The sequence below is a fragment of the Typopeltis vanoorti genome, chromosome 12, assembly GCF_054136105.1.
Source record: "Typopeltis vanoorti isolate ZY-2024b chromosome 12, IOZ_Tvanoo_1.0, whole genome shotgun sequence".
Lineage (NCBI taxonomy): Eukaryota > Metazoa > Arthropoda > Arachnida > Uropygi > Thelyphonidae > Typopeltis > Typopeltis vanoorti.
Window position 1 is genome coordinate 6150730 of NC_143560.1, and position 17668 is coordinate 6168397.

The following is a 17668-nucleotide window of genomic DNA, read 5'->3' on the forward strand; positions in this document are numbered from 1 at the left end:
ACCACTCTCCATGCTTAAAATCTACTTTTCACCCCTTGTATGCACCTACCTTATACAGCTTCTATGATGGCTTCTCATTCTTCCCTCATCTTCAGATATTCTATGAAAAATCTCATTCACGCTAATCTGGTAATTACTCATTACCAACTTATACGTCTTGAACATATTACCCTTCTTCCTTTAATCTACGAGGCTCTGTTCGCATTCTCTCAATTTCTACTCACATTCCATAGATCAAAAACCAGATTAGTCAATCGTCTTTGAACCCTCTCTCAAATCTCATCATCCTTTTGAAAACCTGGCAACAAAATCTGTGCACAGTAATTCATATGCAGCCTGATCAAAGTCTTATACAATGGAATCAAAACATCCTTTCTTCTACGTGTCATTGTTCTCTGCATCATTCCCATAATCTGCAGTGATGTCCTCACAATTATAGCAAAATTCCAGAAATTTCAAGTCTCTATCCACCATAATCCCCAAATCTTTCATTTCCTCCACCTCATGCACAATATCCTCACCAATCCTATACTCTGTATCCCATTTTTGCTTCTGAAAATTTAAAACCTTACACTTCATATCATTAAGCTGACATCCCCACACACTCACCCATTCAGACACTTTATTTAGGTCCTCTTGCAAAGATACGGCATCGACTCTACTTCTCATAACTCTCCCCAACTTTGCATCATCTGCAAAACAACTGTATATTCACCATTTAAGCCCTTTCCAATGTCATTTACATACAAAGTAAACAACAATGGTTCCAAAACAGACTCCTGGAACATGCCACTACTGACTTTCTTCTTCTGGGACATCACTTCCTCCATAACAGGGACAGTTTTATCATTAGGCGAACCTTGGCAATCGCCTAAGGGCGCTAAGACTTCGGGGAAGGGGGGATTTTGCTACATAGTTCAGGGAAAAATTACAACCTTCGAAAAAAATTAGTAAAACCTTGATTAATAATAAAAAAATGAAATAAGTCAAGCCTAAACTACAATCAATATAGTTGAATTAATTCAAAACTTTGCCAAAGCAAAAGCCCGAAAGATTTTTTCATAATTTTTGTATTTAAGATGCAATAATTTTCTTGCTATACAGATATTAGGAGTAATCATATATGTATTCAAATGTATTGGTTTTGATTAATAGTTTTTTTTAATGTTCATAATGATATTATTTTTGTAAATATCCACATGTGTACGTGTGCTTGTGTAAATATGACAAAATATATAGAGAGACAATGTTAGGGGCGCCTAAATTTTCTTTGCCTAGGGGCATCAGATACATCGGACCGGCCCTGCTCCATAACCAAACCTGTTGATACCTATCAGACAGCCAGTCTTCAATCCAACCCACTAATCTATTGTCCAACCACATCTGTTCCAATTTAACTACTAGCGTGTTTCATGTGGTAATCTATCGAAAGCTTTAGCAAAATCTAAATAGTGTATATGTTCCTCCCTTGTCCAATATTTTCGTCACCTTGTTATAATATTTAAGCAGATTACTAAAACAGAATCTTCCGTTTAGCAAACCGATACTGTCCATTAAAGAGAATTCTACTGCTGTCCACTCAGTTCTAAATCCTTGTCCTCACTTATCACGTTCTTTATGAAGCGGAACAATTTTGATATGATATTTGATTTCGTTTGTTATTGTTGAATGCTAGGAATCGAGTTATACGTCTTTCTCATTAGATTTTTTTCTTTTCTTTTTTTTTAAAGTTAAATTTAAGGAAATTGCTAAGATGTACTTCATATTTAATGAAATGTATATGTTTTAGTTAGTTTCTACTTCAAGTAGCTTTGCAGGCAGAGGGATTTTATTGTGTTTTAGTGTTGCTGTGGTTCGGTGTATCGGATGACTTATGGCCCACTAATGTGCAAAGCTATTTAAAATTTAGCCATTCCCTTAATTTTGGGAATTGGACTACCTGTCTTTTATTCGTTCGCATTCGTATTATATTAGCATTATTTCTTGAATGTCGCAGCGTCAAACTTTTTATAGTAGGACATTTAATAAATATGGCAGAAGCAGCAGTTGAAAATTCGGCTGCCCGTTTTTTTTGTCATAAGTGTACTCAAGAAATTAGTCCGGTATTACCTGTGAGTATATATAGCATATATATAACCCCTATCTGCCTCTCTTTTTCTGTAACACAAAATATATATTTAAGATTTTGTGTTTTCATGTAGCTCTGCGAACTTCTCATTTTATCACGCTATAGGTATATATATATACTATAATTCTTTAGGCATTTATATGCTTAATAATAGACGTATAATTATAATGTAGAAAAATATATTAATTATATTTTTAGCTACAAGAATTTGTGAGGAATTAGAGCAAATTCTTCCATTTTCTCCCCACCCATAAACACTGTTAAAGAGCAGTACTATTGAGAATTAATATACTCCTTAGTACTGCTCTTTATAGGATATGCAATTATAATTGCATATCCAGTAAAATATCTTGCAAATAAAATGATAAGTACATAAATTATATAGCATATATCTGGGATCAATGCATTGTATAATTTATATGTTAAACATTTTTTTAAATATAAACTCCTTTCTACTCTATTTCATCAGTAGATGGATCCAGCATTTTCAGGAAGTTGTTGAAAGTTATTTTAGGACAGTTCAAACATAATTTTCACTATACAAAATACTTTTACCAGAAAGTAAGTTAACTTCAATTTACTTTTGATTTGTTTGGTTATTTAACTTCAGGATTATAATGAAAGATGACTAGACAGTTCCACGATGCTGTTTTGGCTGGAAATTTCTCCAACAGTTTTTAAGCTTAAGTGAGAGATACTGAGTCAGAGATGATGAAAATAGAAAATAAGCATTTTAACATGAAAGTTGCCATTGCTTTACACCCTATATATCATAATAAGTATTTATATATGTATATCATGATCAAAGTAGAACATATATATGCAGATGTGCATACGAGTTCTTCAAACATCCAATGCTTACATAAGTTTGACTTTCACCAGATTGAACAGCATCTTTGGCCAAATATCAGTCCTGAATGTCCAGTGTCTCTTTATGTCACTTTAAGCCAGTTCTGTTACAGTCTCATTTGATATTATCAATCCATCTTATTCTGAGCCTACTCCTTTTCCTAACACTTTTCTGGATCACTTAACACAGTTTTGTTGACCAAGTAATTGTCCTGCATTCTGACAACATGGACAAACGAACAGAGCCTTTCCTTACACAGGATAGTGCCAAGATGTAGTTGATCACCCCTGTGATGTATGTTATCATAATTCACAATCAAACCATCTCACTCTGAAGATATTCCTTGATCAACAGTAGTTATACTGTTGATTAAAAGCATGAAATCTCTGATTATTACTCTTCATATCTCGGCTCCAGAGAATCGGGCTACTGTAAACTTTTCTGACTGCTATTCTGCTGTCTTTCCATAAGTTTATGAACATTCAAGAATACATTCCTCATTTTTCTACCCACTTCATTCTTCAATTCAATAATATCAGTTGCACAGCTGCTAAGATAATTGAAGTGAGAGACTTACTGTATAACCTTAAAGAAAGATGACTCATCTTTATCACTTGTTTTCGTTACCTTTGTTTTCTAAATATTGATGATAATCAGATCTAATTGACTCAATCATCAGTTGCAGCAAAAGTTTATTCAGAAATAATGTAGGAAAAACAATTATCAGCATAATCCATGTCATATACTCTGTGTTTCTTAGAATACTTTGGTCTTCAGTCCCTTCCCTTGCATATTCTCATTCATCACGGAATCTTAATAACCCAACTGATATTCATGCAGCTCAGAGATACAAAAAGCACAGCATGGAAGCCAATAAAATAATCAGACAACAGAAAAAAAAATTTTGATGTCAACAGATTGAAGTAATCTTGAAATACTTTACAGTAAATAACTCTAGAAACTTTTTCTGTGAAATTAAAAGCCAAACAACAGGTATACATGTGAAAACAACAATAATCAACAGTAGCAGTGGATGAACATTAACCACTAGATGTGAAATAACAAATGGTGGAGAGAGTACTTTAACAAATTCCTAAATTATGATGACATGCTGTCTTTTAAACAGAATACTTTTAATACTTGTAACCATGAAAGATTTAAACCTTCACGAGCTGAAGTAGAAGAAAGTATAAATCAACTCAAAGACAACAAAGTACTGATAAAATAATAGCCTAACTCATCAAATATAGGAGAAGTGAATTGGCCATTCGTATCAGTAGGCTGGTAAATATAATATGGGAAATATTATACGTTGTCTTTCCTTAAAATTAACAATTATGTATCACTAACATATAAGTATCTACAAGAATAATATGGGAAAAAGAAGAGATGCCTGCAGAATGGAAAGAATTGCTAATTATTCTAGTATATAAAAAAGGAAACAAAAATGAATGTGAAAGTTACAGTGGAATATCACTACTATCAGCAGGCTACAAAATTTTATCTAATATTATACTAATAAGAATCTTACGTTATGCTGAAGAAAATATAGGTGAATATTAAGCAAGATTCTGAAGAAATAGACAGTTGACCACATTTTTACTTAGACAGATACTTTGAAAAAATAATTGGGAATGTAATCTGCAGGTCTAGATTTTATTTATAGAGTTTAGAAAACCATATGATAGCCTTCATAGAGAAAGCCTCTGGGGAGTATTACATGAACTAGGAATACCTCATAAGATGATATGTATGATCCAAATTTGCACTACTGACAGCTGAGGTATTGACTAATGGAACAGATCTGAACCTTATGAGAACAGGTTGAAGATTTGTGGGTTACAGACACTGGTTGATAGGTGGAAAAGGCATGATATGATTAAGATATAAAAATTACTGAGGGGGTTTTTAAGATTAATTCAGAGGAAATTTTTCAGAACAGGTCTGGTGGTGGTGGGAGAACTAGGGGCCATCCTTAGAAACTGAGTAAGAGTGCAGTTAGCAAGAGTGTTAAAGCTAGGTTTTTTTTGCTTGGAGAGTAGTGAATGAGTGGAATAGGTTGCTAGAGTCTGTTCTTGGTGCCATGACTGTGAATGAGTTCAAAGCAAAGTATGATAGATAGTGTGCAAATGTTGGATAGTTCTTGACATGTTTAGAGCTTCCTCTCGATGAGTCTAAGGACTCCTTGGAGTAGCCCACAATAATAATATATGCCTTATTTGAGAAAATGCTGAAGACATTAACATAACATTTAGAAAACTCAGAACTATTGCTGAAAAACCATGATTACAAATCAAACCAGGATTAAAAACTGAATATTTAAAAGTATGCAGAAATCGCACTCAAAGGAAAAATGATCAGTTTGCCCTTGATAACTTGAAATTTAAAAGTGCTGCTTCCTTCAGATATCTTGGAACATTGATTACTCAAGATAATAAAATTAGTACAGAAGTAAAAGGTAGAATACGGGCCTCCAATAGATCTTATCATTAAGTACATCATTTACTATCTCCCAAAATTCTATCAAGCAGAGTTAAAATGGAAAGATACAAGACAATCATTAGACCTATTATTTTATATGGAGCAGAAACCTGGATCATAAGAGCCCAAGATGCAAGATTTGCAGATGTTTGAAAATAAAATCCTTAGAAAAATCTGTGGACCTAAATGGAGAAGACAATCAAGAACTATATGAACTCTATAGATCCCCCACTTCTAGCTGATAAATCAGGGCTTGCAGATTGAGATGACTTGAACATGTGGAAAGAATGGGTGAGGAGAGGATGGCTAAACGAGTATTTAGGATGAAGTTTGATGGAAAGTGACCTAGAAGTAAACTGTAGTTGTGCTGGGAGGATAATATCCAAAAACACTTAGCTGAGATGGGACTCCAGGACTGGAATGGAAGAGCTCAAGAAAGAATGGAATCTAAGAAGTTTGCACATGCAGCAAAGAACCTTAGAGGTTCGGCAAGATAAGGAAGAACTGTCTTATCAACTTTAATACAAGCCTCACTGTTATAGAAAGCAGTCAGAATGGTCATAAGTTTGTCAGATATTCCATAAGATCTTACAATCATCCATAAATTTTGCTTATCGACTAAAGTGTTTTTTTTAAGTCAACAAAACATATAAACACAGATTTCTGAAATCCTAAACATTTCCCAGGAAACTGCTTCAGTGAAAATATTTAATCAGTTTCTTCATCTTCTGAATCCTTTCTATTCTCTAAGTAGCTTGACCACCAAGTCTTTTTATCCTGTTCAGTATAACAATGCAAAGGACCTTACTTGAAATAGACAGAAAGCTAATTCCCCCATAACTCTCATACCCTACAATCTTTTTTCTTAAAAATGGGCACTTATACTTCTGGTGAAGTCTCTTGGGACTTTAGCACTTTGATAGAAAAAGTAGAATAGACATTTCAGAAAACTTCTTATGTGTAGAAATCTTATATCCTGATTACATTAAGGTATGCATTCATCATGATCAAAGGCAGTTATAAATTTGATTATAAATCCATTGAGGCTGCACACCCCTTGAGGATACATGGCAGGAATTTGATGATGATGATAAATTTTTCAATAGCAAAATACTGTTTCTAGTATATTCATAGCATAATAATAAATATTATGGGAAATATTTTTTTAACATTACTTAAAGATTTTGGGCATTTATTTCAGGACCATATATTTGTTTAGCATACAGGAGTGTGTGGGGGTGGGTGAGTTTAGGTCCATTACCAGAATACATTTGTCATGATTTATTATGATAGCAAATGTTTTCATTTTCTTAGTGTAGACAAACCTTGTGCCTAAATCTTAAATTATGGTGATGAGTTTATTGTATTATATATAAAAGCTTAGCAGATTCTGTTTTGTGTATAGTTATTGTTGCATGTCACTTTTTTTTTTTTTTTTTTTTTTCCTATGACATTCCTGCTCATGAAAATATGAAACTCTTTCATATATAGCATTATATCTGAGCAAATGAATCCAGGACTCCTGCTCTAGAGACCAGATGTGGTAATTTTCAAGCCACTATAGGATTTTATACAAGCAATGGAGGGAGCTTACACTAGCAGCTGAAAATCATATACTACCTAAAAGTAGTATTTATATTATTTTGTTTTAGCATAGTTGGTTGCAACCTCACCCTTTTGATAGAACTAGCTTCAATTCATGTGAATTCATATGAACTAGTCTGTTTTATATGAAGGTGGCAAGGTTCTTTGAGCCTCCAAACATGAAAACCGGTTGGAAAACACACTTGTTTCAGAGACCGGCAGTGTTAAAGGCATACTGTCATGATGGTATGCCCATAACAACTTAAATTTATCTCTCTGTAGCTCACTCAGTATCGATGATACTTTTTGGTTGGAAATGTCTGGGTTTTAATCCCACCTAGTACATTAACTTTTGTTAGGTCTTTTCAAGCGAAGGTGAATTAGCCAATCTCAAACAGTAGTGTTAGAGGTCTCCATTCTACAAAACAGGCAATCCAGCCAGAAGAAAACATTCTATTTACAGACATAGCGATGCACATAGGATTAACCACCTTATCAACTGCAGGTTTCTAAGATGCCAAGTTACTTGGTCATGTCAGGCAATTAAGCCTAATTAAGACAATTAAGTGAATGGAAAGATGGGATGGGATTTGTATATTTCCTCATTCTGAAAAGTCTGGGTTGAATCCTTTTCTCAGGTTTTATGCAGATACAGAATTAATTTTTCATTTTTTATGGATTGAAACTTCTGGTTTTTGACTTTATGAAACACACAAGCCCCTCTAGAGATACATAAATTATTGAGGATGCCCAGATATAGTTTTTGTGGCTAATCTAAATGGTGTAACCATTCATTCCCTGAAATTGAGCTTGGACCTTCCACAGGTTATACATATATGTCAGGCTGAGTGGTTAACATATCCGCTCTCCAACTAACAGGTGGATTCAGATCCTACCATGGGCATGGATTATTGTGATTGTCTTTAGATGGAAAATGATATTCTATCACCTGGTGTGCGACCACTTCCCTGCTTATTGGAGGCCTGAAGTGGCTTGAAAAAGTTCGATGTTTGGTCTCTAAAGCAGCGTTTCTGGATTATATAAGCACGTGCACACACAAAATTAAAAAAGTAGAAAAAAATTCCTTACCCCACCTGCAGTACTAATTTACAATAGGCTTACAGTAAAAACTTTCATTGATGAGAGACCAAAAAAAAAAAAAAAAAAGGCAATCCATCATTAAAATGTTTAGTTGCATTTCCTGAATTTGAAAAAATTGTTGCTGATGGCTTATTCTCTCTTGCCTCCTCCTCCTCCAATGAATCATCTAGTTTAATAAAGCAGCAGCTTTGGGAACTTGTTTTTGCTCTGTCTTCCAGCTGATTATTTTACTGGTAAGTGCAGAAGAGCACTGTACACTAATGCTTCATTATTTATTACAGTACAGTACTGTTCAGAGAAATTTTGTTATAATTTGTAAACTGTATTATTCACTGTTAACAAAGAGTTAAATTAGTTATAAAAAAATAACAGAAACAGAATATTCATTTTAGCATTCATGCATGTTATTTGAAAAAAATATCTTTATGGTGATTTATAGAGTAACTTCCAACTTACGACCTTTTTAATTTGCAACAGGATTGTTTGAACAGAACCCCATTGTATGTCAAGGACTGACTATTTTTTCATCATTATTATTTTTATTTATATGCATTTGTATTATTTTTCTCTTATTGCACTGAAGTTGAAAAAGTAAATTCAGAATTTTTTAAATACCATTCCTGCATAACCTTTTGATAACTTTTATACTGTCAGATTGGTAAAAAAGAAAGAACATTATAGTTTGATTCTAGTTGCCAACTAGAAAGACTTTTTTGAGATCTTTTTTTCAGCTGGTTCTTGACAGTTGAGCTTTGGTGCAAGCAATTAGACCAGTGGTTCTTAACCTCGGTGGTAGCGGCCCCCCCTGGGGGGGGCACTGTGAATGATGAAGGGGATGGTAAACGTTAGGTGCTGCTGAGGGAAGGCGGAAAGTGTTATAATACCACTAATATAATAAAAGCAAAAAATTCCATTTTTAATCTAGCATCCCTATTTATATTGTATGCTTCCTGACACTGTTCAGAATATTGTATGTCTGGCAATATTGTTCAAATTTATTCACTACTTATTTTTTTAGAATTTTTATTATACATTGAAAGTTAAGTAACTGGGCTACTTTTTGGTCTGAATTTTCTAAATTGAAAATACTTAATTTGGGTTCTTTTTTGCAGAATCCACTACTTTTTGTAAGCTTTATCTACTACTTTTCCCAACACTTATCTGACGACCCTGGTTTGCAGATTATATCTAGCGCATGGTATTGTGCGGCACACTTCGTGGATATTGTGTAGCACTGTAGCCAATTAAAATGAGTGAAAAAAGAAAGTGTCCTCAATATTCAAGTGAATACTTAAAATATGGAACTGTTCCATCTATAAATAATGAGCAGTTAACAGTGTGTTTAATATGTGAAAAAACTTTCTCAAACAAAGGAATGATGAGCATTTAACAAAGCATCCAAATAAAGCAAAAAAAGGATGTGGAGTACTTTTGTGAATTAAAGACTAAATTTAAAAATTGTCCTTAAATAGTTAGTTGCAAAACAAAGTAACAAATTTTGCAGAATCTCAATGTAAATACATCTGTGTGATTAGATGGGATATCAACTTGGGTTTTGTGAGACTTTGCAAGGGAACTGGCAATGCCTCTGGCTAGCCTCTGTAATTTAAGTCTCAGGTCTGGTAGAATTCCAAGGGAGTGGAAAGAGGGCAAAACAATTCCCTTGGATAAGGGAGGTTCTAAGACTGCAGTAGCAAATTATAGACCCGTCAGTATCCCAGGTGTGGTGGTAAAAGTATTAGAAAAACTGTTTAGAAAGAGAATTCAAGAATGGGTGGATAAAAATATGATACTGTATGAGGGACAACATGGCTTTGTGAAAGGTTGGTCATGACTTAGTAATTTACTGTATTTTTTATATAATAGATTAACAGCAGAGTTCATCATCATCATCAAATTCCTGCCATGTACCTTCAAGGGGTGTATAGGATATGATAGTACTACATGAAAAAAATTACATCATTATTAATTTCCTATCTACAATTTTCTTCCAAATCAGTCTGTTACTTGTTAAGACTCCAACATTATCAGATCTTATATTTCTATCATCTAAGGCACTTTGTACTGTATCAATCCACCTATATCTTGGTCTTCCTCTGGGTCGTTTTGCTGCCAACCTGGCAGAGAACACTTGTTTTTCTAATCTTTCCTCACCCATTCTGCTTAAGTGACCATACCACCTGAGATTAGCTCTGCTAACGCATTCCTGGATGCTGACAATGTCAAGTTCTTTCCTAATATCCTCGTTTTTAATATGATATTGCCATTGATGCCATCTGTTCATGCTTATAATCTTTCTCAGAACTCTCATATCTGTGGTCTCTAGTCTTTGGTGAAGTGTTTTACTTCTGACCCAGCTCTCAGATCCATAAGTTAAAACTGGTTTGAAAACTGTCTTGTATACAGCTAATTTAGTGTTCCGACTAATTTCTCTCTTATTCCATATGAATTTATTCAATTGACTTCCCACCATACCAGCTTTTCTGATTCTGTTGTCTATTTCTATATTTAATTTACCATCTTCAGTAAAAATCGTGCCTAAATAGCTGAAATGTTTTACTTGTTCCACAGGTTCTCCATTCACAACACAGTTGACATTTTCAATGATTCTGCCTATTTTCATTGTCTTTGTCTTTTTATTGCTGACCTTCATACCATATCTATTACAACAGCTATTCAATTTAGTCAGAGAATCTTGCAGACTTGTAGCAGATTTATTTAGAAGTATAACATCATCCGCATAAAGCAAAGAGCTGACATTACATTTCCAATTTTGATATCATGTTTAATACCACTTTCCTTCATAATGTGATCCATATAGATAATGAATAACAGAGGGGATAATGTACATCCCTGTCTCACACCAGATTTAACATTAAACCATCTTCCTGTACTTCCTTCAATTCTAACTGCTGACTTACAACTCAAATAAAGATTAAGTATTGCTTGATATAATGCCCCATTGACACTGTATAACTGCAGCATATTGAATAGCTTCTCTCTTGGCACCTTGTCATATGCCTTTTCCAAATCGACAAAACTTAAATACAGATCTTTGTTATATTCCCATGCTTTCTCGACTATTTGTCGTAAAGTGAAGATCTGATCCTGACAGCCTCTATTTGGCCTGAATCCAGCTTTTTCTTCACAAGGGTTTTCTTCCACAATTCTTCTCAACCGTTTCTCAAGTATACTTGCATAGATCTTGCCAGGAACACTCAGTAGGGAAATACCTCTGTAATTCTCACATGAAGTTTTATTTCCTTTTTTATATATGGGTACTATGAGAGCTCTACTCCAATCATCGGGAATTCGTCCCTCTGTCCAGGCTTTCTGAACTATGCAGTGCAGCCACTGTAAGACTTATACCACCATACTTCAGCATTTCTGGTCGAATATCATCTACTCCTGCTGCCTTTCCACATTTCAAGCGTTTGATGGCTTTTTCTACTTGAAGTATGGATATGTATTCCTGACTGCATGCCTGGTCAGTGTTTTTTACCGATGAATGGAGTAGAGCTCTCATAGTACCCATATATTCTCTTATATTCTCTAAGAGCACAAGCTGACTTATTTGACAAGAACTTTTGATATGCTTTCTTCTTTTCCTTCACTGCCTCTTTAACTTCCTGTGTCCACCAGGGAGTTCTGATTTTTTTATCCTTACAGACAACCTCACCACATGCCTCTCTGGCAGAATTAATCAATGTTTTCAGAGTTTGCCAATGAATCTCCAAGGTTTGATTCCTGTTCTCAAACTCTTTCATTTTTTTTTCAATAATCTTTGTGTATTTAGTCTACATTTCACATCTGAGAGCTGCTCAACTTTTATTCGCTTTAAAACTTTCTTACATGTTATTCTTTTCAATATGAAATTCAATTTTATCCTGCTCAAGACTAAATAGTGATCACTTCCAATTTCAAATCCTCTGTACACTCTGGTGTCCTGCACCAGGGAGAAAACATCACTATCAACAATAACACAGTCAATGAGACTCTTCTTATTCCTAGCCTTTTCTCTCCATGTGAATTTGTGCACATTTTTATGTTGGAACATGGTGTTAGTAATAACCAGTCCATGTCCTGAGCAGAAATCCAACAGATATTTGCCATTATTATTAGCTTTGCTCTTTTCTCCAAATTTTCCCAAAATATTTTTGTATGTCTTGCAATCATTTCCTACCTCTGCTATTTAGATCTCCAACAAGGACCAACTTTTCATTTTTCATTGTGTCAGTTGCTTTTTCTAAAGCCTCAAAAAATTCCTCCACTTCTACCTTAGTAGAACCTTTTGTGGGACCATAGGCACAAATAAGTCTCATTGTCCAGTTCCCCCATTCTCATATTTGCCCACATCATATTTGCCCAGATTAGCCTCGTATTTTGTGTTGAATACTATGGCTACTCCTTCTTTTCCTTGATTGTCATTGCCTGAATATAACATTTTGTATTTATTGCTCAGAAAGATCTCACCAGGTTTTTTTTTTTTTTTTGTTTTGTTTCAGTCACCCCCTATTATGTCGATCTGGTACTTATCTAATTCCTTTGCTAGCTCCATTTCTTTGCCATTCAGGCTTCTTATGTTGATAGTACTGATCTTTAACTCTGGTGATGTTGAGTTGGGGTTTGTTTTTTAACAGTGAGTTTGATAAACGAAATGGCTATATGGTGATTCTGTGGATTTTGCAAAAGTATTTGACAGAATACCACATGGAACTCTGTTACTCAAATTAGAACAAATGGAGATGGATATGACACTTCTTAAGACTATAAGAGGGTAGCTACTGGACAGATATCAAAAAGTGATATGTATATGGACGGGTGGAATTGAAGCGAAAACAGGGGACTAGTGGTGTGCCACAAGGTTCAGTGCTGGGACCATCGTTGTTTAATTTGTGCATAAATTTGTAGCCACCGTAGTGCAATTGGAATAGACCTCGGTTCGATCCTCGTTGTGATGAGGGGAATCCTTATATGGGCATTTTCAGTTGAAGGTGAGTTAGTCGATCTCATATGGTGGTAGCAGGGTTTTTCCTCCCGGAAACTCTGGTTTTTCATCTGGCATACAGACAAAATCGGCCTTCAGAACACATGCAATTACAGACAAAAAATACTGGTGTTGGTGATGATGGGCTATAGATGCTGTTGATGGTAGTAGTGTCGTGGTTGGAGAATTAAGTAGTAGTAGAGAGGATGAAATGTATTTAGCGAAGTAGAGTAGTGTGCCCTCCTGTGATGAGTTCTTGGACTCCCTGGAGGTGTCACATAATAATAATTTATTTATTTATTTATTCTTATGGCAAAAGCAGTGACAGGTCAATGTTCAGACCAGAAAGGCAATCCAGGGCCTCATCTTCATCTCGTGGATGTCCAGGATGCCACCACCATGAAATTGGCGCCTTCCCCAGTCATTCACAAAATGACTAATCGTCTGGGCCACAGGAGAACAGTCACAATAAGGGTGGTCTGATAGTCTCCATTTATGCAGTAGGTAGCCACATCTGCCCTGGTTAGTTCTGATCCTGTTAATAGATCACCAAATCTTCCTAGGAATGGCAAAACCAGGCTGCAGAGCACAGGGATCTTCAACCAGGAAACCATTTGTTGGAAGATTGTGGGACCAGTGTTCTCTCCACATGTCAGGTGTTGATGTTAAGGCAGCTGAAGAGGGTTCATCCATGGAGCAGAAAGGGTTTCGTGATTTTAGACGAATACTAGGTAGATTTATGAGAGTCTGGTGCAGGAGCAAGAGCGGGTTGCTCATTACTTTATTAAATACTTTAATCGAGGCTTGTCAATGTTAGATAGAACAGACAGCCAGGGGGAGAGGGGGTGCTTCTCAGTGTCCCACTATTTTGCACATGGTGGAGTTTAGCAGGGTGTCTATAATGTTAGTGTGCGCACTTCTTTCCCAGACAGGGGGCACAGTATTCTGCTGCAGAGAATGTGAGGGCTAGTGCAGATGACCTTAAGACATCAGCAACACAAACCCAGGTTGTTCCAGCAAGCCATGAGATTATATTATTTCTCGTTTTAACTTTTGTTGGACAGGTTGATGTGCGTTTTATAGGTTAGGGGCTTCTGTCCAGGCTCACCCCAATGTATTTTGGGTGTGGCTCATGTTCTACCATTTTGCCACAGAAAGAGAGATTGAGGTGTCGATACGCCTCTTCATTATTCAGTTGGAATGGCGTGGACACAGTTTTTGTTGGATTTGGCTCCAGGTACCACTGCTTGAAGTACACCCCCAGGATGTTCAGGTCTGTGTTCAAGGTTGCTTCTTTCCAGGTTGGCAAAGGAAGTAGACTGGTGTAGGATAGTGAGATCATTGGCATATATATATTTGCTTGAGCTAGTATGTGGTAAGTCAGACATGTAGATGTTAAATAGTAAAGGGGATAACACAGAGCCCTATGGAAGACCATTGTGGAGGAATCTGGGCCTGCTCTTTTTTCCTCCAATATGGACCTGGATCTTTCTGTTGGAGAGAATGGATTCAAAAAGCTGGAAAGTTGTTTTGCATCTTATGATATTGCTTAGGATGCAGAATAACTTTCCAGCTTTTTGAATCCATTCTCTCCAACAGAAAGATCTTATGATATTGCTTATAGAGCCTCCGTAGCTCAGTCAGTAGAGACTAAGCCCTTTGGTCGGAAAGACCTGGGTTTGATTCCTGTCAGTGACATGAGAAACTTTTATCTGGTTTCTTTCGACTAAAGGTGAGTTAGTCAGTCTCATACGGAGGTGGAGGGGTTTCACCTGGAAACTCAGGTTTTTTGTCCCCCAAAACAGGCAAACCAGTCCCATGAACACACATAGATTACAGTCACGAATACGTCCCAGCCATATGCTGGTCCTGAGCCTGGATAAAATTGGGGATTGGAGAATGCAATGGTGAATTACCCTGTAAATATCTCACCAGGAAGTGTTCATTCAAAGAGCTTAAAGGTGGAGGTGATAGGTCATAGATTTTTGACATTATTTGGATCTTTCCCTGGTTTGGGCACAGTAATTATTTTGGCTTCTTACCACAGTTTTGGTAGTTTTCCAGTTCTTATAATATTTGAGAAAAGGGTGGCCAGTCATGTTTGACCTCGTTGGCCGAGATGTTTTAAAAACTCGGGGAGGATACTATCCACTCCTGCAGCCTTGCCATTCTTGGTGAGTTTTAAGGCTTCCTGCACTTCTTCAAGAGAAACTGGCTCTACAAGTTCAGGAAGCTTGGAGGCCATCTTCAGATTTTTTCTTATGGAAGATTGCACAGTTATTTTCCTGGCAGAGCTGGGACTTATCTTGGAGGTTTTCAGTAAATGATTAGCCATTTGATCAGGAGTTATCTCTGGTGGTTTGTATGCTGTTGGTTCTGCCCCACCCCATTTTCTCAGACGCGAGCAGCTTTTCCGGCTAGATTTGGTGAAGTCAAGTTCATGGATGGTTGAGATCCATCTTTCCTTTCTGTTTTTGTCAAGCGTTGCTATGAGCTCCTTAGCAATAGTTGGTTCTTCATTTTTTTCATATTTGGCTAAAAGTTCCTCGGTATCCCTACTCCAGCATGGGATATATTGTTTTTTGTAGCCTTTACAAATAAAGGCTTTGACTGCAGTTTTGATTAGCTTGACAAATCTGGGATAGCAATTGATGGGTGATATTGCTGTAATGATTTGCTCAATTTGTTTTTCAAATACATTCCAGTTGGATCTGTGAAGGTTCCATCTAGCGATTCGTGTTCCACTGATGATTGGGATTGATGTACCTATCTCTATTAGTGTAGGATAATGTTGGCTCTTAGGGAATCTGTTGAGGATAGTTCTGGTTGTTGGCAGAGGGTGGTCTTCAGAGTCTTTAGAGACTATGCACAGATCGGGGGTGTAGGTTCTGTTCCATCTGGCTTTGGATTTAGATAGTCCTTCTATGTTTAAGGAACAAATCTTGAGAAAGAGTGTTGTTTAGGGGACTGTAACTTATATTTTGAAGCTTCCCTCCTCCCAAACAAGCAACTGCAATCCTTGTTATTCTGGGTGAGGATCGAGCTGGCATGGAGTTTTTTGAGTGTGTTTTTATGATTGTTGCTGCAAGTGGTCCAGGAGGCTTGGTACCTTTGGATGCCTGGTTTGAGACATTAGCTTCATGTTACCAGCATTACATCTCTGGGGCATATTGTGTCTGAAGCGCCAGCAATGTACCACAAGGGTGACACTACTGGTGTGTGTGTGGGGGGGGGGGGGGGGGGAGGCTGTTTCAATTCCCCAATAATAATAAATGATATAGGAAATTATTTGTAAAGAAATATTCAGTTGTTTGTTAATGATAGGAAATTAGGTAGAGTAATAGTTAATCAAGGCGATGTGGCAAGCTTGCAGGACAATTTAAATAGGCTGTGTCAGTATGGGCAAAAGATTATGGTTGTCAGTTTAGTGTGGGTAAATGTCAAGTTATGCTTTTCATATAAACAGATTACGAGCTGTGTATCACATTAATGGCACTTTACTCCATGAAATAGAGGAAGCTAGAGATTTAAGGGTGTGGGTAGACAGAGTTTAGAGGACATATTGCTATGGTTACTAAGGTAGCCCATAAGATTACTTGGCTATTGAACACATTAACAAGTAGAGATAAGGAAATAGCCTGTGTAGCTCAGTGGATGTGGCGTTTGCACACCATCGCGCTAGGCCGCACGAAGGAAGTCTTGGTTTCGAGTCTAGTCGGCGACTAGAGGAAATTTTTCTAAAGCCTTTTTTCGACCGGTTCCCGAGTTAGTCGATCTCTGGCACGGGCAAGCAGGTTTTTCCTCCCGGAAACTCGGGTTTTTCGTCCTGTAAACTCAAGAAAATCGACCGTAGAACCCACATTATTTCAGACATTAAAATATATTGTGTTAGGGTTAGAGACCACGAGATGGCGGCACATTTGAGCCGTCTCTCTTCACTGTGTACCGCTTAATTAGTGATAGCCTTGGGCCATCTGTCTCTGATTGGGTACCAGTGGAGATTGAACTGCCCACTCAGTCTCCAAAAGTTAGATAGGGCTAAATGGCCTCGCCTACTCCCGTATATACGGGAATAAAAAGGCGTTAGCTGATAGCTGAGATAAGGAAATTGTTATTCCACTTTATGAGGCTTTTATATATCCACATCTGAATTACTGTGCTCAAGTCTGGTCTCTTGGGTTTCTTGGGGATGTGGAAGCAGTGGAGAAGGTTCAGAGGCAAGTGACCAAGATGGCGAGTGGTCTGTGGAATGTTCCCTGTGAAGTTAGGTTGAGAGCGTGTGGTTGCAGAAGTTGATTGACAGCAGAAAAAGAGGGGATATAATAGAAACATTTAAGTTTCTTAAAGAGTTTTATAGGATTAATGCAGGGGAAATGTTTCATCACTTGGCTGTATGGCCAGAACAAGGGGTCATCTCTGAAGTTGAATAAAGGTGTGGTCAGTAGGGGTGTGAAGATTAGATATTTTGCTTGGAGAGTTGTGAATGAGTGGAACAGGTTGCCAGAGTCAGTTGTGAGTGCTTTGTCTGTTAATGGGT

General features: G+C 36.8%; 1 protein-coding gene across 1 annotated transcript in view; it reads left to right on the forward strand.

Annotated features, from left to right (window-relative positions):
• Positions 1–1829: 1829 nt before the first annotated feature.
• The window catches only part of LOC150100559 (E3 ubiquitin-protein ligase RNF115-like), a 157614-nt gene continuing 141775 nt past the window's right edge, over positions 1830–17668 (forward strand). Inside the window, exon 1 of the mRNA XM_090401734.1 lies at positions 1830–2111. Coding sequence (XP_090257860.1) covers positions 2031–2111 — 81 coding nt within the window. The 5' untranslated portion in view covers positions 1830–2030. The remainder of the gene's footprint in view (positions 2112–17668) is intronic.